The sequence below is a fragment of the Monodelphis domestica genome, chromosome 7 (assembly GCF_027887165.1).
Source record: "Monodelphis domestica isolate mMonDom1 chromosome 7, mMonDom1.pri, whole genome shotgun sequence".
NCBI lineage: Eukaryota > Metazoa > Chordata > Mammalia > Didelphimorphia > Didelphidae > Monodelphis > Monodelphis domestica.
Genome location: NC_077233.1, coordinates 6,840,319 through 6,865,840, shown reverse-complemented (window position 1 = coordinate 6,865,840; position 25,522 = coordinate 6,840,319). Strand labels below are relative to the sequence as shown.

At 41.9% G+C, this 25,522-nt stretch overlaps 1 protein-coding gene across 2 annotated transcripts in view; it reads left to right on the top strand.

The window, feature by feature from the left end:
- Window positions 1-25,522, top strand: part of POU6F2 (POU class 6 homeobox 2) — a 504,391-nt gene that overhangs the window by 420,369 nt on the left and 58,500 nt on the right. Inside the window, exon 6 of one of the 2 annotated variants that reach the window (XM_056804137.1) lies at window positions 21,970-22,122. The exons of the other annotated variant lie outside the window; for it this stretch is intronic. Within the exon in view, the coding sequence (XP_056660115.1) occupies window positions 21,970-22,122 (153 nt within the window). The remainder of the gene's footprint in view (window positions 1-21,969; window positions 22,123-25,522) is intronic. 2 annotated transcript variants of the gene reach the window in all.

The window sequence follows — 25,522 nt, the reverse complement described above, 5'->3', positions numbered from 1 at the left end:
TCAAGTGGAAACTGAAAACTAAGAAAATGTGGCAATTGGAAGAACCAATGGGCTTCTGGCACCTGCTGTAGAATTAATTGAGCTTCAGGGACTTTCTCTTTTAGGAAAAGTGTTTTCTTGCCCATTTGGTCTCTACGGTTATAGCAATGCTTAGTTCATGAACCCTATTTTAGATCTGGAACTATCTCTCTTTGAGATAACCTATTTTCTAATGTTCAGCACTATTACTGTTTGAATACTAGTTTACAAAGTTCTTGAAAAAGAATTGCATTAAAAATATGTGTTCAGAAGATTACAGGATTGCCTCAAGAATTTCTGAAATGGAATGTAATTTTCTCTGCATCTCCTGGGATTATTTGCCATAATTTTATTGTTTTACATTGAGCATTTTATAAACTTTCATACAGCAAAGAGATTATTGACCCCCTTCTTGAGGAGAAGTTGGTTGTAGAGAAATCCATCTTGAGGAGTCATACTCTTAGTGCTGATAACTATCATAGGGACAAAAACCCAAAGAATAAAGTTTCCTCTTTTGTTTACTATTTCAAATGCATGCAGTGCAGAAAGCTTACAAGGAAAGAAAGGGGTACACAGTGGCCTGGTGTTTTATATGTTTCTTTTCAAAAAGAAAAATGCCACATGCAATGGCTTTCATCCAGTTTTCTTCAGCACAATCACATCACTAACAGAATAAAATATGTCATGGTTTCTTTATAAGAAGTAGCCTCTTAATTGTTGAATTTAATTGAAAACTCTTTAGAGGCAGTGTGACCTAACAGATAAGACACTGAACTTGCAGTCAGAAAATCTCAGGTTCAAACCCTGATCCAGATACTTATTAGCTGTGTGAACCTAAGAAGTCATTAAGCCTTTCTCAGCATCATCAATGGAGAAAATTAAATTCAGTGATCTCCAAAAGACCCTTCCTGCTCTACATATATGAGCTATGGTAGTTCATAGCAAAGATGTTTACAAGACCTTGGACAGCACCCAAAGGAACATGTAGCACCTCAAACTTTAACTATTTACAATAGTGAGTCATAAATAGTGGATACCTAGATGCAAGTATGATCCATCTCTAATATTTCCAGAATGGAATTGTTTTTTAATCCTTTGATCATCTAACTTATTGTCTTATAAAAATCTGGGTAATGAAATAACACATATCTTTATGATCTGTGTGATCTTTGATAACTCACTTAACCTTATCTCCTCTGGGAGGTTAGACTAGGACCTCTGGATTCCCAGCTCCTAAGGTTCATATATGTTCTCTAAGACACACAACCCCCACACACACACTGCATCTATTTGCTATCTTTAAATATATATGCTTCTGTTGGTAGTGTGGGGGTGGGGAGATGGACAGAGGAAATGCTATAAATATATTAAAATGTACTTCCTGATTCTATAAACTGGTACAACCAATGTTTTGAGAGAGGATTTAAAATATGGTCTGATATACTTCCATCTCCACTATAGAAAACTCAAGTCTTAATGGACTTTTTTTTGCCACTCTCAGCATTTCACCACCAAGGGAATGACTTCAACAAATCTATGCTGAGTAATGACAAGTACAGGGCAATAAAGAGACAGGAGGGCAGGGCTAGGCTTTTTGCCACTGATACATAGCCCTGTGTTACCTCTTAGGGAATTAAACCAAATAGCCTTCTTCCTCTTTTTTTTTTTCATTTTTTTCTTTGGTGCTGTCCTCCTTGCTCTGCAAGAGCAAATCTTTCCTTTTCCTGGAAAGTATTTTGGTTCTATAGAAAAACACAGATATGTGGATATGGAGATAATGACAATGAGAGGGTGTCCTCATGATCTTTCACCAATACAGTTATATTGCATATGCCTATTAAAACATTCCTCATTTGCTGACATTTTCAAAGTAACTCTAGAAATAGTTCAGGGTCTTCTTGACTTACATATGCCTATTCCTGGGATCTTTTGGGGTGAATGCAATCTCAATAAGTTTTATCTCAAATAAAAGACAGTTTACTTTACCAGCCCCTTGCAGTATGGTTCCTTCCCTTATCACTCTACTGAAGTGTCTCTCTCTAATGTCACCAGCAGCCTCCTAATCACCAAATGCAGTGGTCTTTGCTCAGAACTTACAATCTTCATATCAATGAATAAATGAATGAATGAGGCATCTCTGGACCTCAAGGGGCTCTAATAAAGGAAGATAGCATATATGGGGAGGGCTGGCCAGGGAAAGAAGTTTATGTCTAGGGAGTCAGAAGGATGGTAAGTGGATCCAGTGAGAAGTTGATTGACATGCCCTTTCCAGAAGCAGTGGTACTATTGATCTGATTAGTATGCCCAAAGCAAAAGGGGGGAATGGGGAGGGGGAAGATATGCACTAGGAACAGCAGACAGATGGCAAGATATCTAAGGTAGCTGGACGTGAAATGTGAAGATCTAGGGCCTGCTACCATTGACTATCATCTCCTTCTCTCTTTTTCTCTGTCTCTGTCTCTGTCTCTCTCTGTCTCTGTCTCTCTCTGTCTCTTTCCCCTCTCTTCCAATATTCCAAAGTTTCCAGATATTCTCTCTTTCCCAATGCTTAATATGAGAATTAATGTAAAAATTCTTCTCACCACACCTTTTACCTTTATGATTTCATCTACTCATCAGAATGACAGAATTTGAGAGTGGTGAAGGATTTCAGCTTCCATCCAGTCCAACCCACATACAAAAAAAGTCTCCATTATAACATACCTGACAATGAATCATTTAGCCTCTACATTAAGAATACCAAGGAGTGGAACACAGATCTTCTTAAAGTAGCCCATTCCAGTTTTGGACAGCTCTAATGAAGAGAAAGTGGTCTTTTTCCTGATATCAAGCATAAAGTGCAACTTCTAATCACTGTTTTTGATTCTTCCCTCTAGGGCCAAATAAAACAAATCTAACCCCTCCTCCATATGGCAGTCCTTCAAATATATGAACAAAACTCTCATGTCCTTCCTGAGTCTTTTCTTCTCCAGGCTAAACATTCCCAGTTCCTTCAACTTATGCACATATGCAGCCCTTCACATCCTCTTTACACTCCTCTGAATATTTTCTGGTTAGTCAATGGCCTTCTTAAACTATTATGCCCCAAACACAATACTCCAAATGAGGTCTGCATAGGGCAGAATACAGTGGGACTTCCACTTCCCTATTCCTGGAAGCTGTGCCTTTCTGCACACAATATTAGCAATGTGATCTCATTAACCTCTCCATATCACACCTTTAACTCATGTCGACCTTGCAATCTATTAAAGCCCCTAGATCTTTTTCTGAACAACAACTGTCTAGCCATGCCTCTCTTATAAAGTTCTTCTTTTGTAGCCATGGATAAGATTTTACAGCCTTAAGGTTTTCACATTCAAGCTGGAATGACTTCTCCTGAACCAAACTGATCAAAGGAACTAGACCTACCTTTTGTCAAACCCTTTGAAACTTGCTTTCCCCAAATCAAGGACTCATATCAAACTATGCTCAGATCATCCTTCCTCTCTGTCATAAATTCTAGGATGGTCACTTTCCCACATTCCTACAGCTTTAATTCCCAACTCATTGCAGGTGATCTTCAAGTTACTATCTCCTGCCTTAGTCTCCAATCTCACCCCCATCCCCACTCCTCAGTTTCAGTTTTACTAATGCACCTGACAAATTCAAACTCAACAAGTCCCATCATTTTCCCTTCAATCTCCACCCTTCAATTTCATCTGCATTCAGACGCCAATAGTTCTTTCTCTGGAGATAGAGAGCATTCGTTGTCATAAGTCCCTCAGAATTGTGCTGGTTTATTGTATTGCTGTTAGAATCAAAGTCTGTCACATTTGATCATTCCACAATATTGCTGTAACTATGTTCAACATTCTCTTGGTTTTGCTTATTTCACTCTGCATCAGTTCATGTAAGTCTCTCCATCTCTTTCTGAAATCTTACTGTTCATCATTCCTTATAGTATAATTCCTTCACCATCATCCACTGAGGAACATCCTGTTAGTTTTCATTTCTTTGTCACCCCAAAGAGAACAGCTATAAGTATTTTTGTATGAACAGGTCCTTTCCCATTTTTTATCTCTCTGGGATACAGATATAGTGGTGATCTTACCGGATTTGGGCATATATTCTTTTATAGACCTTTGGGCATAATTCCAAATTGCCCTCCAGAATGGTTGGAGCAGTTCACAATACCACCAACAATGCATCAGTATCCCAATTTTGCCACATTCCCTCCAACATTTATCATTTTCCTTTGCCAATATTGGCCAATCTGATAGGTGTGATGTCGTACCTCAGAGTTGTTTTAATTTGAATTTCTCTAATCAAAAGTAATTTGGAACATTTTTTCATATCATTATTGATAGCTTTGATTTCTTCATCTGAAAAATGACTATTCATATCCTTTAACCATTTATCAATTAGGGATGACTTGGACTCTTACAAATTTGACTTAATTCTTTATATATTTGAGAAATGAGACCTTTATCAGAGAAATTTGTTATAAAATATTTTCTGTAGGTTGTTGCTTCACTCCTAATCTTGATTGCATTGGTTTTGTTTGTATAAAATCTTTCTTATTTAATATAATTAAAATGACTCATTTTATGTCTTGTTATATTCTCTGTCTCTTGTTTGGTCATAAATTCTTCCCTTCTCCATAGATCTGACAGATAAACTATTCTATGTTCTTCATCTGAAAAATGACTATTCATATCCTTTAACCATTTATCAATTAGGGATGACTTGGACTCTTACAAATTTGACTTAGTTCTTTATATGTTTGAGAAATAAGACCTTTATCAGAGAAAATTTTTATAAAATATTTTCTGTAGGTTGTTGCTTCGCTCCTAATCTTGATTGCATTGGCATGGGAACTTCCCATGTAGAAGAGCCTTCTACCAATAGAGAAACTGACTTGAATGTGAAAAGAGAAATTAATGGACCCCCTGCTAAGGAAGTCCTAATATTCCTTCCTGTGATTTTGACCTGTGCAGAAAATACTTTTCCTGATACTTGCAATAATGAAAGGAATAAAGTAATATAAGGGGGCTGAGCCATGATGTAATTAACCAATCCACATATTAAAAGCCTTAGACCAACAAGAAGAGAGATGTTTCACACAAAGGAGCAAAGGTAAGGGAAAAGCATCAACCAGCTCTCTGAGAGTTCAAGAGACCTAGAGGCTTACCACCAGTACTCCTTCTCTGGTTACAAATCATATATGCTAGTGTAGATGGTGATCATTCTGTCCTAGATTATCCCTACCATGAGATCTTAAGCTCCCCTAGGGTTAGGCCATGGTCTGTCCTATTTCATCTTTATCTACCACCTAATGGTTCACATTGGTATAAAGTGATCTTCTCCTGCTGGACTTCTAAGCCAGTGAAATAGAGAAAGTTATCATCTAAGTTGCTTGGGGTGGGAGAGGGGGGAATTAAAATGGTGTCAAGAACTAATATCTCCATTTTCTTAAACTAGACCAATCATCAATGTAGAGCGTTCTCAGTGAGTAAAGTCCCTCTACCAGCACAGATAACTGCCACCTCCTCTGAAACTTTGCTACTTACAGACTTGGAGAGTTGTCTGGAGCACTGTGAAGTGAGGTACCTTCGCCATGGTAACAGACAGTAGGAAGCAGGAGTGGGTGGTCTTCTCCACTACATGGCTAACTCTATAACCCTGTACAATTCTGCCTCTTGTCTCCTAAGGCTCTAATCCCCAATTTACAGATCAACTAAGACTCAGGATGGCTGAGTAATTTTCCCAACATTACTCAACTGACAAACATCAAACAAGAGAATCATGCCCAAGTCTTCTGGCTTCAAGACACCATAATACCATGTGACTAGAGAACTTTCTCTTCTTATTTATGTCCAGTCTAGGATCGTGTCTAGATCAAACTGGTTTTTTCTTACCTTTTGTTAGTGAAAGAGTCAGAATGAGTAGTGGCCAGATATGTTTTGTATGCTTAATATAATTGGGGGGGGGGGCATGTTGGGTAAGCCCACTCATAAATTTTGGGCTTCAGACTGACCCTTCATAAACTTTGTGAGCTATTCTATAGACATAAGAATCAGCTCCTTTGTTAAGATCTAGCACAGTACAGCACATCAATATCTATGTATGTAATGGGTACAAGCCTGATTCATTTAGAAGTGAAATATTCTAGACATAAAATCATTTTCATCCTGAATATTTCGATTACCTTTGTCCCACCTTGGTACCTTTAATGATAGGCTAATGAAAGCCACCATTTTAGGAACTTCCAACAAGCTTTTATCTAAATCATGAGATTCTTCTAACAAAACTTGATCCTTAAAGATTTCCAGATTAGTCCTATATCAGGTAAAGCAGATTCAGAAACATTCTTGCTAATAATTGTTTTTAAGGGGGCTTATCAGAAAGTGACAAAACTTTATCATTGTCTTTTTTTTAAAACCCTTACCTTCTGTCTTGGAGTCAATACTGTGTATTGGCTCCAAGGCAGAAGAGTGGTAAGGGCTAGGCAATGGGGGTCAAGTGACTTGCCCAGGGTCACACAGCTGGGAAGTGGCTGAGACCAGATTTGAACCTAGGACCTCCCATCTCTAGGCCTAGCTCTCAATCCACTGAGCTACCCAGCTGCCCCTTTTATCATTGTCTTGAAGTTACATTTAGCCATTTTTCAATGATGCAATGCCAACACCCAAAGGCATCTTAGGGATTGCCCAATCCATTCCCCTCATGTAAGAGAAGAAGAACCTGAAGCAAAGATAAAGGAAGTAATCCCATCGTGGTAACACAGGCAATAAGTAACTGAGAACAGCCCAGAGCCCAAGCCTCCTCATCAGAGGTATAACTGGGATACAGTGACTGGAGCTTTGACCAAGGATGCTAGAATTTTCAGGATTTGGAGCCCTTTGACAGAATAGAGAAAGCCAAGGTTAGCTTAATGGATTTAGCAGCAATGCTTCCTTAAAATAGGAAGCTATCAGAGGGTGACCCCTTTTCCTCCCATCCAGCTAAAATAAGGACAATTACAGCTCAGGACCCAAATCCCCCCCATGCTGCCTGTCTCCCTTGGTGCTTGGAGATTTCTGCCTATACATGAGCTGTACAGAGTGGATTTCATTCCAATCATTATAAATATGGGCAGAACCTACTTTTAACCACTTCTCTCTTTGTTGATAGGTTACTTACTCACATTTTTATTGAGTCCTCAGTGCTGGGCTTCTTTCTCCCTGAGTGAGGATAATTCAGATGCAGTCATTCCTTTTGCTCCCGGCAAGATTAAGCGTTATGTTTTTTAACCTGTGTTCTGTTTTATTAATGGGAACTTTCCCAACAATCTATATGACAACTTTTTCTATTTCCTTGGCTTAGGACTCTAGCAGGTAGTAGCTCTAGCTGTTTACTTAATGTTTTCAGTGCAACCTATAAGCAATACATTTTGTAAGTGAGAAAGATTGTATTTACCTCTGTGCATTCCAGTCATGTTTGGGGCTTTCTCAATCATGTACTTAGTTTGACTCTTTTATAGAGTTAGATTTTCTCTTATAATCTGGGTTGTTTGTTTTTCATGATGGAATCGTTCATTCTCCATGTACTCTTCTTTCAGGGAAGTTGATGAGGATGTAAGAGGCTGCTGCTTCTAACATTCACACCTAGGTCCAAAGGTTAACCTTAAAAAAGTACAAGATATGGAAAGTGTTTAGATAACCGTTGCTATGAAAAAGATCTTGGGGGGTTAGTGGGATACAAGCTCAATCGGAGTCATCAGTGTGAGGTACTGGCCATGCCTTGGGCTACTTTAAGATGGCATCATGCCCCAGTGTAGTGAATGAGCTGTTAATTATTCCCACTGTCCTCTGGAATATCAGATTCAATACTGAATGTCATATGTAGGAATAACAGTGATAAGTTAAAGAGAATCTAGAGCAGGGCAACCAGCATTGTGAAAGACCTTGAGATCATGACCTATGTGGTTGATTCCCATCTATCTTTCTAGACTCACTTGACATTGCTTACTTGCCCACATTCTGTGGCATTCCATACCTTGAGTTCCTGCCTTTGTCCAGACAGTAGCCATACCTGGATTAAACTTCCTCCTATACTCTGCCTTTTGTCATCCCGAGTTTCCTTCAAGGCACAATGCAAGTGCTACTTCTTTTGGTAAACCTTGGCTGATCCCTCTAATTGTCAGGCCCTCTCTCTTTCCTCCTTAATTTTTTTTATTTATTTCATCTCTTTATATATCGCATCGTCCAGCAGAATGTATCCACCTAGCAGACAGAGACCATGCTTAATTTTTGTCCTTGTATCCCCAGCTTTTAAAACAGTGCCTCACCTATATTGGATTTTTAGTGAAGGTTTATCAGTGCATGAGGTGTTCAGGGACAACTAGCCCTCCGGGTGCCAAGCCCTTTTCAGGGATGCTCATACGTCACATGTTTGGTGACTACCTTTCACCCAACTCTCAACTGTGACTCCAAGAAGCTGTAACATCCACAGTAGTAGCACACTCTGGGAAAAGTATCTTGGCAGGCAGGCTAAATCAGGTTGAGGTCATTGACAGGCTTCTAACCCATCAGTGAGTTGGACGGATGTCTATCCCAAACCATGTGAAGACTTCCCCTGGTGGAATGAAGACAATTTGTTCTAATGGTCATGAAGGCAGCTGTAGCAGATGCCATGGAGAGTTTGGCGCCTGCTCAGACATCATAGATAACAACGACATCCTGGGCCATCACCAGTCATCCACACTTTTGTCTTGCCACTAAGTTTCCCTCTGGGAGAAAGAGTAAGGCTGATAACTTTATACAACTCTGCCTCACTTAAATCCAATTCACAAACAAGTCAAGACATCACTCCATGGTGTCACTGGTTCTCTTTGAACCAAAGGTTCATTGGATTGAAGTAGAAGGAAATGATTACCCCAGAGAAGAGAAGGCTTGGTTTCTAACCATGATAACGGGCAGTGTTTCTAACCAAAAGAATACACCATTCATCCAATGGCCACCACTAGCTTTGGTGGCAACTGCTGCTTCAGTGCCACATGAGTTATTGTTTAAAGCAAATCTAGCCCTTCTACTCCCTTCATCATTTGGAGAAGCTTTCTGATAGGAAGCAATCTGAAATGGGTAATTTTGGAATACCAAGAGCCAAAGTCCCATGCTGACACCTCACCAGAACAAGGAGACAACCCTGAATTCTACAAGGCCATCCTAGTAAAATGGAAACTCTAGTCAATCTTCCCACTCCAAAGTCTTTGAATCCGGGACCACCAATGGACTACATGTCCATTATCCAAAGACTGAGGTTTAATCTGTTCAATGTTGGCCATGGCAAAAAAAAAAAAGGCTGGGGGGGGAGGGAATCATGAGGAGTGAAATCCATGGAAGTGCCCACACCAGAGAAGTCACATTCTTTTGAAGAAAGTTGAAGTTCATCAACATGCCAGAATGATCATTTTGAGGTAACAGCAGTGGAATTCTAAATATCTATACTCATTAAAATAGGGGGTTTGGGGACTATCAGGTAGAATGTTAGAGAGAAAAAGTCAAGGGCCCAATAAAATTATAGTCATACAATACTTGTCTGCTTACACTTGATCAAATCTCATTTAGATGCTGGTGTTTTTCCATAGCACTGACCTTGCAACATCTAAATAGAATATATTGGATTAAGATCAAAGCTATGTTTGCCTCTTGGCCTAAAAGATGACTATTTTTGCAATAAATTTGTAATAAAAAGAATTCCATTTGGGATGGCTTAGTTTGGTTTGGTTTATGAGTACTTTTTGGGTTTCACATAACAATCATTTTCAAATATAAGGTACATACACACACACACACACACTCACACACACACCCCTTGTAAGGAAGAAAAGCAGTCAAACAAAATGACTGCATCTGTGAGTGTAGACAGTCCTCTACTCTAACAAGAGCAGTTTTCTGTGTTTCATCATCTCTTCTGGAACTGAGATTGGCTCTGACCAGGGATCAAAGTTTTTTTACTTTCCGGCATTGTTTTCCTTTCCAACGTTATGATCATTGTGCATGTATCACGTTCTCAATGGTTCTGTTTGTCTCTTTACTGTCAGTTTAAGTCTCCCCATGTTTGGGGGTGGATGTTTTTGGCTAGCCAGCCCACCAAATCATGCAGCTGCTGATTTCTGTAAGCTCTTCACTCCGCTCTACCTAGGATCTCATCCATGTAGATCTTCCCCCAATGATAGAGCACATCCACACCTGTCCAGTCTGTGAGTCTTGTCTATGTCCCCCCATAAATTCATGATGGGGAAAAAGGGAACCAAATGTGATGGTGGCCTTCTTTGCTTTCTCTTCACAGCACAAGGATACAAGGGGGCCATATGCCATATGCCATCTATCAGTGAACTCTCCATCTTTCCTCTGATAACCGTATCTCCATTTCTGTTCATGCAATTCTTTGATGGCATCCTTTACTCCAGACTTGGAGAAGCCAATATGGATTTTGATTCAGTAAAATCTAGGTTTGAATTCCCACCTGAGATACATCCCAGCTGTATGACCTTGAACAAGAGCCCTTATTTCTCTTATGCTCAGTTTCTTCATCTGTAAAATGAAGGTTCAATATCCACAACCTCTAAGGTTCTATACAGATCTAGATCAATGCATTTAAGTCCTTTCTAATCTTCATTGGTAATGTATTTGTGCCTACCAACACCTCTGATACACTGACCTCTGGATGAAACTCATTCGGTTCTTCATGAGCCATTGTATGCCATGACTTTCAGTGACAGAACTCATTGTTAATAAAATGAAGACGTCAAAATGGCAAAAGTTCCTGCCCAAAGAATGGCCATAAAGCCCTTTGCTTCATAGTATCCATGCTTTCCTTCTAGGCTCAGCTCAAATATCACCTCTGCCATTCAGCCTTTCCAGGATCCCCATCTGCTAAGGCCTTTCCCCATCCCCCCAAGTAATAATCTGATATGGATTTTGTTTTCATCTTGCATATACTTAGAATCGTGGCATTATCAATTTAGATTCGGAAGGGACCCGAAAGTCCTTTGAGTTCAATCCCCTGATCCTAGAGGATAAGGATACTGAAACCCGAAATGGTTAAGGGATTTGATTAGGATCATACATAGTGTTATATGATTAGAACTAGAAAGAACCTCAAAATCCAATGAGTCAAACCCCTCCTTTTACAGATGAGGAAAGTGAAGCCTAGAGATGTTGAGTAACAAGTAGTTAGCACAGTGGATGGACCACTGGACTCTATCCATGTCAGGACACCTGAGTTCAAATCTAGTCTCACATGCTTACTTGATGTGTGACCCCAGGCAAGTCATTTACCCCCTATTTGTCTCATTTCCCTCATGTATAAAATTGAGGTAATAATAGCACCTACTTCCCAGTGTTCTTACGAGAATCAAATGAGATTATAATTGTAAAGTGCTTAGCACAGAGCCTTGCAGTAAGTGTCTAAGAAAGAGTATAAGTCCAGGTCTTCCTGACTCCAAGTCCAGCCTGGTATCAAGAACATCATGTTTGGAAGCAGCTATATGGCGCATGGCTATGAGTGGAATGAGAGCTCATGGCTCAGTGGAATGAGAGCCAGGCCTAGAGTTTGAGAGGTCCTGGGTTCAAATCAGACCTCAAATACTTCCTAGTTGGGTGACCCTGGGCAAGTCACTTGACCCCCATTGACTAGCCCTTAGCACTCTTCTGCCTTGGAACCCATACACAGTATTGATTCCAAGATGGAAGGTAAGGGTTTAAAAAAAAGAATATCATGTTCTTATCCAAGTAAAACATTAGCTCCTTAAGGCAAAGACTGACTCGTTTCTGTCTGAACATTGTGCCTAGCACAATGCCTGGCACATAATCATAGTGATTGATTGATTTATATCCATTGATTGATTAATGACCATTAATATTATTATCCTCAAGGCTGATCACAGTCTCCTACATAGTGAGCAATTAATTAGCATTTGTTGATTACTTGCTTGGCTGAAAGAATCCATGATGACAACCATATTAGCTAGTATTTGTTAATGCCTAACATTTGCAAAGTGCTGTACATATGTTGTCTTATTTGTTTTTTACAACCCATTTTATGGATGAAGAAGCTGAGGCTTAGAGAAGTTAAGTGGTTTGCCCAGAATCAATGGATAACAAGTGTCTAAGATGGAACTTGAATTCAAGGCTTCCTGACTCCAACTATATCTGTTTGCCACTTGGTGGACTTCAGATGACACCCAATTTTTTCTGGATGGTTCCCACTGCAGATGTTTCCAAGACCATTTGAGCTAAGAGGCAAGAAGGGAAAGCAAAAAAGTGACTTAGGTTAATGAAGTCTCAAAGAACTTGTGGCTATTTCTTTTGCTTACTTGAATGACTCACCCAGGTTTATTTTTTGTCTTATGGAAAAGGTTCAGGGCATCCTGGATACAAATGAACTGGCCACCTCCCCTCTGCCCCCAGCTCCTCTGTAGCCCCTGCCATGTCCCCCCTCACTGGAAATAAGCAGGGTCTTGTGAAGGATGATGACAAAAGCATCCTTATTTAAAAACAAATAATGTGACAACTGCAAGGGTCCAGACAGAAAGTCAGTAGCAAAAAGAGCAGCCCCTAAATCCATACTCTATAAAACCCACATAGCTCATGAGGGGAATGAGGTCCTATTGATCACAGACAATTATCCTGGGGCCTGAGATCTGGGCTCACTCTACACTTTGGTCTTGAGACTGCCATGGAAAAGCTGAGATGCTGAGCATCAATATAAGAATATACCGTTTCAGGGAAATCATATAGCTCTGATATGATATAGGAACTAAGCTGGCAATCACATCCTATCAAAATGGTGCTTTTTAAAAATACCATTTTGGACAACCAGATCACATTTCTCAGAATCTTAAGGTTTACTTTCTTTCCACATGGTCCAAAATGCATCAAGAAAGGTGGTGCCATTTGGACAGTGAGACCTCCCTTTGACAGGTCTAGAGGCTTTTAGGAAACATTAAATAATCGGTTCATAGCGGGCATCTTCCCATCACGCCCACTGAAGTGTTGTGTTGGCAAATCAAAGTCATGGACTATTTCTTTTTGTCTTGCTACCTTCATAACCCCAGCAGCCAGCATGGTGCCTGGCACATGGGGTTGGAACCTGGAATTGTAGTTTCTTTTGTATTGGAAATCCCAGGTGAGAAATCTCCCTGTACCCGCACAAATCAGTGTCTTCTCTACAAATCACAATCCTAAAGGAATACCTTTCAGAGAACAGATATTAAGTAAATGGTCAATAACATTGGATTGATTTCTGTATTTTTGCTTTAAGGTCTACAATATGTTATCCAGACATTATTTCATTTGAGCTTCATAAGAACCTTTTGAAGTTGATGTGATAGGTTTTACTGTCCCCCCTTTACAGATGAGGAAACCAAGGCTCAGAAGGATCATATTGCTCTAATACATTGTCAGTTTCTTGAGTCTGGGGCCATTTTGTTTTTGTCTTATAAACCCCTAATACCTAAAATAGCACCTCCCTCCCATACAGAAGGAGGCTAATAACTACTTGCTGGGTTTAATTAAACTGATTTTGCATATGGTCAAATGTTTAATAAATGTTAAAGGTGATATTTGAACCCTGATCTTCCTGAAAACTAATCCAACATTCTTTCACCCTGCCTCTCTCACATATCCCTAATAGTCATTTCTCAGGGTCTATGAAACAAAGAATAAAAGCCAAGGAAGAAAGCACTGTGAGAACCATGCTGACTCAACAGCATCACCAGGATGCAGGACCCCTCAGGGGAGCAGTCACCGGAGGGAGTTGCAGCAAAGCCTCCAGCTCTCTCAGCTTTTTCTCCTGACATCCCAATCAGAGATTTCCTAAGAATGAGCAGAAAGAATTATAGGCTTAGGACCATAGCTGCTACATCAGGACCCCAAGATCTTAAATATCTAGTGTTAGTGCAATGTGTGTGTATGAGGGGCAGGGTAAAAAGAAAGTGGGGAGAGAGAGAGAAAGAGAGAGAGAGAGAGAGAGAGAGAGAGAGAGAGAGAGAGAGAGAGAGAGAGAGAGAGAGAGAGAGAAAGAGAGAGAATTAGAACTTACAGGTGGTTTAAAGAAAGATGTGGCAACAATTCATTAAAAAGTCTAAGCCCCAAAGCCAGTCTCTCTTCTGATACTGTCATTCTCTTTCCTGGAGTAGAATTCCCACAATATTTTCATGTGCTGAGAATAATAAAACCCCAAATGAAACCAACAGGAGGCTTATTGTGGATCTGAACAAAAGTAAAAAATGAACAGTAATAAGGAGGACAGAGATACAAAGGAGGGAGATTCTGGCCACATGGGTTTCTCTCCTCTGGAGCCTCACCCTGAGGGCCAGCCATTTTTCTTCTCTAAATGAGTTCTTGACTCCCAGAAATGGAAAACAAAGATAATTCTGAGAAGGTGAGGTCTTGGGCAATTCTTCCTAATTCCCTCCTGCCTGAAACATGTTCCAATTGTGCATTTGGCAACTGAATTGGGAGAGTTCTCTCATTTGTGCAATCAGGAGGTTTAGTTTAGCTGTTCTTTCATTGCACTCTTCCCTCAAAGCAAAGAGAGAGTAAAAAGAGGCCTCTGCAAAGAAATGAGAGTAAGACACCACTCTGACTAGTTCTTTGTCCAAAAGCTATGAGCAGTTTAGGGCTGGAGACTCATTTACTTAAATTGGATAATAGAAGGAGCAGTTGTCATTTGCATAGACTTTACATGGATGATATTTCATTTCAGACAGTATGGCACTGAATTTGGAATCATAAAAACCTAACTTCAGATTTTTATAAGCTGTAGGACTCTGGGGAAGTAATATAACCTCTCTGTGTCTTACTCTCCTCATCTATAGAATGATGGGGTTAGCCTTAAATGACCTCCAAAGACATTTCCATTTTGAAAATCTGAATCTGTGATCCTAATAACAACCATGAGGAATAGATACTCTTATTACTCCAATTGTGCAAATCAGGAACCTGAGACTCAGAGAGGTTGTGTTTCTTGCTCAGTGTCACACAGCTATCAAGTGTCTAAGGTGAGATTTGAATTCACATCTTCCTGACTCTCAAGTACAGTATTCTATCTACTAGGCCATGCTAATTTGGGTCAATGGAGAAAAAATCTCAAAAAAAAAAACCCTAACCATGCCTTTTTCAAAGGCAATATTTTAAAAAATATTCTGGAAGAGAGATTTTGTGACACTTCCTATAATTCATATCTGTGTATGCCTCATACCCCCACCCCCAAGAGAATGCAAGTGCTTGAGCACAGCAATCCAGCACAAAGAGGAGTAGTGGAAGACCCTCTGACACATACTAGTGTTAAATTTTATGGTTGAGACTTAATATTAAATTGATGGTCGCCAGGGATTTAATTTCTAAATCCCAAAATGAACTACTAAAGTAAATGGAATTTATGGTAGTTTATTTACAATAGAGGGAAGATATTAAGGAAGAGATAAAAGGGGAGAGAGAGAGAGAGATGCCTTCCTCAGAGTCAGGTAGAAATTCTAAGCCCCAGCCAGGGAAAAGGAGTCTCAAGATGATGGGCCTTTCTCCGAGGTTCACACCTCCAGAAAGGCAAAGAAACTAAGCCAGCCTTTCATTCACCATGGTGACTGTCTAAAAGGAAAGTAGTCTGAGATCTCCTGCATGAACTCCTCCATGGGTCCAGTTCCATAGCCAAGTGTCTTCACTCCAAATCTGAGTGTCTATCTTCCAGTTTCTCCTCAAGTGTCTGTCTTCCAGTCTCTCCTCCAAGTGACTCTTCTTCCAGTCCAACTCCGAGTGACTGAATGATCTTTCTTGATTGATCTATCCATCCTTGTGTGCCTCTGTTTCCTCTATTTAAAGACCTTTTTCTCTTGTGTCACATCCCCTAAATTTTTACGGCTACCAATCACAGCAGACACTCCTCTCCAGGACTGCCCACTCAATGTATGAAATGGGTGTCACACCATTTGTAGTTAGTTCACACATTTTTGTAGTTAAAATGGGTAGATATACTTTAAATACTGAGTTAACCCTTTGGGGATTAAAATCTAAAAATAGACAGGGGATTATAATCCAATCTTCACAATAAATGAAGAGATAAATATCTTCATTGTTACAATCAGAAGATAGCTAAATCCAATCGTCACAATAGCTAGATGACCCTGGGCAAGTATCTTACTTTTTGTCACCTCTTTATGCATCTCAGAGACACCAATTTACGTTCACGTCATCTTCTCCATTAAAGTGCAAGCTACTTGAGGACAGGGGCTTTTAACCTCCTGCTTAGCAGAGTGCCAAAGATATGGTAAGTGCTTTATGAATGGTTGTTGATCAAACACCCAATTCTTAGCCTCTTAGTATGCCCAGGCAACTTCCTACACCTCTAAGCTGCAAAAAGGCTTCCAAGCCAGAGTGATCAAGGAAACTTCTGGGCCAGCAGCCCCTTCTGTGAATGATATATTGGTCTGAAGAAGAACAAAACAAGCCCCTGGCACCAGAAAAAACAGGATCAGGATTTAGAGCTGGAAGGGAACTTGGGGGTTTTCTAATCCAACTCCCTCTATTTATAAAAGGGGAAACTGAGACTAAGAAACATACAGTGACTTGCCCAAGGTCACACAGAGAGTAAGGAGCAGAGCTGGGCTTTGAACTGGCATCCTCTCACACAAAATACAAGATTGTTTCCACTGTACCACACTGCCTGGCCCACAAGTGGCAGCATTAGTAAAGTGTTCTCTGGGTTGAATTGTAATATTATTGTTCCCCTACATGGTCCCTCCTTTCCTGCCCTGTGAATTCCTTTCTGTGGGGATCATGACTCCTTCCTCCTTGATCTCCACCTAGTACCTCTCTGGCACCTCACCCTTAGCCGGCTGTTTCATAACTGCTTGCAATCACTTTGAACAGATTCGCTTTACACTTCAGGACTGAAAGAGCTGGTTCCTAGCCCGAATAATCCACAGATTTCAGAACTGGGACTTGAGATAAATGAGAAATAAAAGTCTAGGTGGACATCAAACAGTAATGAGAACTGACATTAATCTTGGGGCTTTAAGATTTGCAGCTACTTTATGGGCATTAACTCATTTCTGCTGCAAAACAATCCCACAGTGTAAGCATAATCGATTTTGTTTTATCCATTTTACAGAAAAGGAAACTGACTCATAAAAGTTAAATGATTTGCCCAGAGTCACACAGCCAATATAGAAGCAGGATTGGAATCCAGGTCTACTGAGCCCTAAGTCTGCCACTCTCAGGGTCCCAATGTAGACATCAGAATCCCAAGACCTCGTCCCATTAAAATGGTGTTGTGATGGGGGTAGTTAAAGAAAGGGGAAGGTCCTGGAGGCTCACCTTTTAGAAACAAGCAGACAAAGCAAGATGGTTTCTTCCAAGTTGGCCTGTTTAAATCAACACCATGTCATGCAGGAAATCTTAATTGGGTCATCCTGAGCTTCCTGGAAACATTGATATTGAAATATCTGAAGGCATCCACCGAGCAGGGACATCCAGAATCTCTGATCCCTCCTCGAAAGTTAATGCGCTCATTACCTGCATTTGTCGTGCCTTGGATCTCGGCTGTCCAAATCCGAACAGACTCACCCATCAGGCCCGAGCCTTGATAGTCAGACTGCTCATAGGACATGACTGGGCACAATCCAAAGTGACATGACCTGGGGGGCTCCAGCAAGCACACATCTTACTTACCATGGATTATGATGGAAGCACAGTGGCAGCCACAGGAGAGCCAAGCTTGGGGAGCATTTAGGGAACTGCAGTCACAAGCAGGCACCAAGAAGTGTCAACTTGCAGATTAACTTGTCCCCACAGTCTGTAATAACCCAAATCCCCATGGCTCGAGCCCCCATCCAAGTGAATATAGAGGAGTGCTGCTCATCCCCCCTTCCTCCAAGGGCAGCTCTCCACACTGGACAACAGGGCCATAAGAGAGCCATTGCTGGTGCCATTTGTTCTGTTAAAGAGGAAAAGCAAACAGTAAAAGGGAGGCTCTATTGGGGTAGGGAAAGAAAGCAGGATTCAGCATGAGTCAGAGCAGAGAGAACAAGGAAAAATTAAACCGAACCTCCCCAACCTGGACTAGCCAAGAGGGGTCCTGAGAGCTGCAAGCCCAGCCCAAAGCCCAGGGGCCTCCCTCTCCATTTTAGTGGTGACTTCAGTGGACTTCGGCATTGAGATGTGACTTCATCCCTTCTTTGATGTCGAAAGTGTCACCTCATCAAAGACACTCCCAGGTTGCCCTTCCTGGGATAAAACTGAACCTAAGCAGATTCAACTCCTTGTAGGGAGTCATTAGATCCAACACATCCAGATCCAACCCAAGAAGACAGGAAAGCCTTCAGTTCTTTGTTCTAATAATGGTCTGGGCGATGCTTGGGATTATTTCAGTTCCCTCTGCTGCCCCTCCATTGTGTCCTGGCTGATGGGAAGCCACCCCTGTCTCCCTCCATTCCTTTTCAACCCCAAACTAAGAATTCAATCAAATCACCAGCAATCCAACTACAGCTTCCCTTGATGATTCACAAGGCACTTGGAGATTTCATTAGGATCCCCAACTTCTAAGTATTGCTAACGCAAGGAATGGAAAGGTTGACAGATATCCATCTAACAAATATCTGCCACAGGAGGGATTTGAATAAGAGGCTCTCCCAGATCCTTGAAGCCCTTCAAAGGTGATGGGAACTCCTCTGCCCATACTGGCAATCCCCATACTTCCACCCTCTCCCCTCGCCCCTACCCCAAGAGTCATTTGGGTTGTGTTGACAAAACTGACCCAAGACCAACCCAAATTTAGCCAAAGCCAGTTTTCATGGTAAAGACTTGTCTGTGTTTTGTTTGTTTGTGTAGATGATATCAGAAGGAGAGAAAAGCCAAAGATATATTTAGTGATAGACTTGAATTCCATTATTTATGCAAGCAATATCCTTCATTGGTCCGGTTATTGAAGTAATTACCAACATAGAATGTGGTTGGGACGAGACCTGACAATGATGAGGGCTGCATGGGACATCAAACAAATATCCTCCTGGCCCTGGAGACTGGATGCAACTCTTCAAGAACTGGCGTCCCATTCTCTGTCGTATGATAGAGCCCTGGGAAAAGGGTTGGAGAGATCAAGTGCTAGAAAGTCTGTGAAAAGAGGAAAATGCTACGTTTTTAAAAGAAGAGCTTTAAGGAATGGAGCCGATTCAGGGTTGCTTTTAGGGGGGGTTGTTCCAAGTTATCTTCTAAGCAGAATTCCTTTCAAATAGAGGAATTGGCACCACGGTGGAAATCTGGACTGGGAACTACATTATTATACATAACAATTGTTGTACTCGAGAGAAACTATCTGGAAAAAATAACACCCTAGAATAAATACAAATGAAATTCATGTATCAAAACCAGGACTGTGAAAATAGTTTAAATGTTTCCTGAATTTATATCTAGTCATTAACCTAAATGCAGATTTCTGTTCAAGCTACACTTCTGCCTCGTGGTCAGGAGGCCCAAAAACTCGTGGCGTGGAAAATTGGCAGAATAAAGTGGAATGAATTGGTTTCCATGGAAAAATAGATTTTGGCAGCTTCCCCCTCCTCCTTTCTTGGGCCCCTCTCTTGTCACACTCCCCCCTCTACACTCATGCCCCCACCTGTTTTGGCACTGGCCCTCCTGGCTCTGGCGGCTCTAAAGAAAAGGGGAAGAGAAGGACCAAGAGGGCAAAAGCAACAGAGAGATCTTCTCCCTGGAGCTCCTCTTGGCTGAGTGATGAGATGCCTTCATAGCCTAGCAGCCAAATGAGAACAGTCCAGCCCCAAGCCAAGCATGCTCAGTACAGAATTCTGCCCCTAATGGCCACTACCCAAACATTTCCCCAAGGGCTACGTCCTAGTGCAATGGAGAATGAGATGCCAGTTGTCCAGAGGGGGCTTGAAGAGCCCCAGGGGCTTAATAGGAATTCCCATCCCCTGCTGAGCTCCATTTCTCTCCTCCTTTGAAAGCACAAGAGGGAAGCTATGGAGGCTCCTCTACCTGGACAAGCAGCCCAGCACCATCATTGGGAAGCAGCAACAACTTGGAAATCAATCAATAAACATTCATTAAGCATGTACAGAAACCACAGTAAACTCTAGGGCCACAAAGAAATGGAGACAATTGTCCCTACTCTCATGGCGCTTATATTTTAATAAAGGAGACAAAAGATATGAATCAGAATATATAAGATACATCCAATTTTCTTGACATTTAGAAGTATTTTGGAGTTTGTGACATTCTGTACATGTTATCTCATTTGGTCCATAAAACACCCCTGAGAGGTAGGTACTATTAATATCCCTCTTTTACAGATATGGAAACTGAGGCCGAGACATTAAGTGACTTTCCCAAGGTCACATGGATAGTATCTGAGGCAGAATTTAAACTCAGGTTTTCCCAGCTCTCCTATTCAGAATCAGCACCCTATCCATTGTGCCACCAGGGGAAGATAATCTCAAAGGGAAGACATCAGCATGGGGAGGGGGTGGGGTCCAAGAAAGGCTTCCTGGAAAGGGCAGCACTTCCAATGAGTTTTAAAATAAGCCAGACAAGTCACTTGACCCTCATGGCCCAGCCCTTACCACTCTTCTGTCTTGGAAGCAATACACAGAATTGATTCCAAGATGGAAGGTGAGGGTTATTTAAATAAGTAATTAATTAATTAAAAGAAGCCAGAGATTCTAAGAGTTTCAGGTTGGGAAGGAGAGAATTCCAAGTACAAGGAACAGCCTTGCGAAGGCACCGAGAACCAAATCAAATGACTTACTAGGTGGGAGTCTCACCAAAGTGACTCTCAAGTGCCCAGTTGGAGTACCCGCTCTGAGGGCTCCTTCTAGGCATCTCATCTCCACAGAGTCTCTTTCAGAAGCACACGAGAGCATGGCTAGGAACTCGGTCCTTGGCTGGGTCAGGCATCTTTTTCATACCTTGGAAGGTCTCCACGAGCACTGCTTGCCTGATACACACATATAAACCTCCTCTATGACATGCCTAGAGTTAGTGGCATGACCCTACCGTTAGTCCTCAACCCAGGATCCAAGAAGCGGGCATGCAGCGTTTGCAGAGCTTTCCTTTGTGTACCAGCAAGAACCTTTCCTAGCTAGGTGAGTTGTGCCCCTCCAGACACCAGAGCTATAACTAGAGATGTCTGTGCCTGGGCAACACTTCCCAAAGCTAGCAGTACCCGGGAGATAAGTCTAGTGAAACACATCCTTGAATTGGCTTCCTTACGCAAGATTGAAAAGATTTCCGGAAAGAATGAAGTGGAGGAGGGAGAATCGTTGGGGGATGGAAAGGAGACAAGCTCAGAGCTGGAAGGGGCCTCAGGGGGCAAATAGTACAACCCACAGGATTTGGGGTCCTATGCTCTTTGCCAATGACCAGCTTCATCAAGATTCCCTACTATACCAACAGCATGGAGGAAAGCATCAGAATAATTACACAGCCTATCTGGTGGAAGCTGTCTGTACTCCTGAAGAGTTCAGAGAGAGACTGCTCCCCGGAAAGGAGAAGGGAAATAGAAGCCCTGATAAGAACACAATGTAGTAGAGTCTTGGGGATTTCTTCCTAGTATGAAGGGAGAAAGGAAGGGCACAAGCAGGCTACAGTCCCACCTCTAGATCACCTCAGAAATTCAGATCTTCTCTTCCCCACTCATCATACTCTCCTAATCTTGTGCACTGTGGAAGGAGAACACGTTAAATTTTTGTGCCTTCTAAAATCCTCACCCTTGGACAAAGTTCCAGTGGCCTTGGGCTAGTTACGCCTGGGCCAGGGGAGGAACTTGCAAAGGGGGGTTTTGTTTTCAATACTTCCAACCCAGTCAGGTCCTTTTGCAGAGTGAGCATGCGGGCTATCTCCTGGGAGTGTTGTGTCCATTTTCTCTTCCTGTAACCCTCAGTGGTTTTCACTGTAATCTTTTCTCTCTTTTCAGCTGGTTAATAACCCACTAGCAAGTCAGGCAGCGGCAGCAGCTGCGGCAGCAGCAGCAACCATGAGCTCCATAGCGAGCTCACAGGCCTTTGGCAATGCACTCTCCAGCCTTCAGGGGGTCACAGGCCAACTAGTTACTAATGCCCAAGGACAGGTGAGTGGGAGCTGGGGAGAGGAGGAACTTCTCATGGCAGATGTATCTGGGAAAGGAAATGTTTGGCTTGGATTTCTGTTTGGTTTTGCTTTTGCATGACGATGATATGTGACCGTACATTTTGGAGGCAAATGAGCATTGTTTGCTAGAGATGTCAAGAATGAGAGGAGGGTTTCAAAGTCATTTCTTGCTTAGAACCCAGAGCCTTCACCTCCACCCCAGCTGTCAAGAGCAGCCCATCTAGTATCCACACAATCCCAAGGCAGAGAGGGTCCACCTTAGGATCAGGAAGACTTTGCCCAAGACTGTCTCTAATGAATAGATGTTAGCTCTGTGGCCAAGGGCCAAGGACTCATCTTCTCAGTGCCCCAAAGACATCTAAGCTACAGAGGAGCTCTGCATCCATGAAAGGAAGGAAGCTCACACCAGGAGATCCCCCATTCGCTGGCAAATTCATGGTCCAGAACAAAAAGAAACAAACAAACAAACGAGACACCCAAGTCTCTGACTGAAGAAGTAGCATTTCAGGATAGAAATATATATCTGACTATATGAAGGATCTGTGACTTTGTCAGCTTGGGAAACTCCTACTTTGGGAAATTCTCCAATTAAGGCAGAACTCAGCACATATGGGACTGAATAAACAGGTGCTAGATGATTGCTTGAGGCACAAAAAAGTTCAATGAAATGCCCCGAGCGAGCCTCCAAGTCCCAGGGACACAGGATCATAGATTGAGAAGGGATCTCGGCAGCCACCGGGACCAACTACTCATTTTCTAGATGAAGAGGCTGAGATCTAGGAAAGGCAAGTCAGCTCCCCAAAATGACACCCATAAAAGCCCCAGAAGTAAGATTTAAACCCAATTCTTCCTCGATCCAACAATCTATGTTTATTAAGTTCCTACTATGTGCCAGACACTGTGCCAAGCACTGAGGAGACAAAAGACGGTCTCTGTCCTCGAGGGGCTTCCAGTCCAGTGAGGAGCTGCCCGCAAGCCCATCACTCTCTCTGCCACACCTCGCTTTCACATAGAAACATGCCTTGCAATCAATGAATTCCATATCAATATGGATGTATATTATACATATAATCTTAAGAAACAATGAGGGAAAGGATGAGTGATAGCAAAGCCATCATCTGCCAGTGGCCCTACCCCATCTGCTTCTCTCTCTCTCTCTCTCTCTCTCTCTCTCTCTCTCTCTCTCTCTCTCTCTCTCTCTCTCTCTCTCTCTCTCTCTCTCTCGTCACTTCTGCTCCTCCTGATACTCTTCTTTCAGCATTGATGTGATCCCATCTATGGGGGCCCATGGCCATTTGTAAACATCAGGCAAATCTTACTCTCCATTTCATAGTGATAGAAAGCTCACACATCATGATAACGGATGCTTTAAGGAAGCTTCCTAATCTTGGAGTTTATCATCCTGATAAACCAGCCAACGTGCTGTAAGCCTATGTTCTAGGCTCCATCAGGCATTTCCCCTGGGGGAAGATGACCCAATTCAGGGGTAGACATCCTTGGGGAGACCCTGCTAGAGGAGGAAGCCTTGTCTTTACTAAAATGCTTCCTGATGGAGACTTTTGCTCATCTAAGAGCTTCCTCAGTACTTGCATTCTGGGGCAAAGGGGATCCTGCTGCCTCCAACTTTGTTTTTATTATACATGAGGAGTAAACAAAGATGCATTCGTAGCTAAAATGTCCGCATGGAAGGCCCAAGGAAAAAATGCTGACCTTGTGCTATTTCCTGGGTGGGTGCAGAATTGTTCTATCAGTACCCAGAGGGTTGAACGATGGAGCTTGTCAAAGGGAGCCCTTATCTAATGAATCATCTTATCGCAGGGGCGCACCACACATATTAAAGGGGGATTGTATGAACAGTGTGCCCTCTACAATAACCTCTCAATGTCTACTTTAACCCTTGTTTCAATCCCTTTTCATCAAGGGATCATTTTATGCAGCCAGCTTTAAATGGTGCCTCTCAAAAGCCTATTAAGCTTTCTGGAGGGATGGGGGATTGGGATGGAAGAAAAGTTGGTTATAATGGCCATAACTCATAGTCAGATCCCTTCCATCTCAAAAGCTGGTTTCTTGATATCTGTGCCCCAGAAATAGACCAATCCTGCCTTTGCTTTTCTCCTAGGATGCACTGGACTCTTTTTAAGATGCAAATTGGAAGAGAAACCCTCTTCTCTCAGCGATTTGCCCATCTGGTTTTTCTGGTCCAATGTTCACATAGAGAGCACTTCCATCCCTCACTCTTCTGACATTTGCAATGATTCTGTGCTCAAAGAAATATATAAGGAGCCAACTGGGGTTTACTTTGCTGGTGAAAAATACCCAGGAATGCCACAAGTTGTAAAGGCAGCAGGAGGGAAGATCCCTTTCCAGCTCAAGGGCTGATGTTGGCACTATTTGTTGTTGGCAAAGATCTCCTCTATTCCCTGTCTTGGGAAAAACTCCTCTGAGCTGTTAGGTTTTCAAGAGAGTTGTGTCCACTGGCACTGAAGATGTTTTTGAGCAAAAGCTGACTTCCCTTGTCAGTTGAGAATGACAGGACTGAGTAGCTGTGCTGGTTTATTGGAGAAGGTGTTTACAGGGGGATAGGGTACATGACTCCCCACCCCCCCCAAAAAAAGTTTCTTTGTTGGCTGTGAAGGAAGCATTGAAGTGTTGGGGTCAAGAGCCCAGGATCATAGCTTAGAGCTTAATACCTGTCAAGATGCAATGAAATATGTCCCGTTGTTCAATCACTCCTTCCATAAGGAAAGTCAAACACTAGAGGCTTGTTTCTTTCAACCATTAAATCTTCGACAGGTCAGAGTGAGGCAACATTTGAATCAGGATGTCCTAGATCATAGAATCAGTGATTTTAAGGGCATGAGAGGACTTCTGAGATCATCTAGATCAGAGATTACTTATTTTCCCAATATGTTGGTAATTGTATTTTTCTGTTTTTGTTTCCTTTGAAATTCTGTTAATTTTATTTCATGCATCTAACAAGCTTATTCTCAGAAGAGATCCTAAAATTGACCAGACTGCCAAAGGAACCCATGACAAGAGAAAAGGAGAGTCCCTGTTCTAATCCAACCATCTCATTTTTCAGATGAGGAAACTAACACCCAACAAAGTTGAGTGACTTGCCAACAGCCACACGAGTGGCCAGGGAGAGGGCCTTCTACTCAAATTCCCCTGAGAAGCCTTAGCACCATTCCTGACATATGGGAAGCATTTAATCAATCCTGGCTGTTTCAGTGATTGAAGCTAAATCTACCCTTTTGCACATAGCATTTGATTTTGTCTTCTGGGGCCAAGCAGCAAATATTCCAACCCAGAGTCCTCTGCTTCCACATCCAGCATTCCTTCTACTCTCCAGTGCAGGTGCTTCCTTGAACATCAGTTCT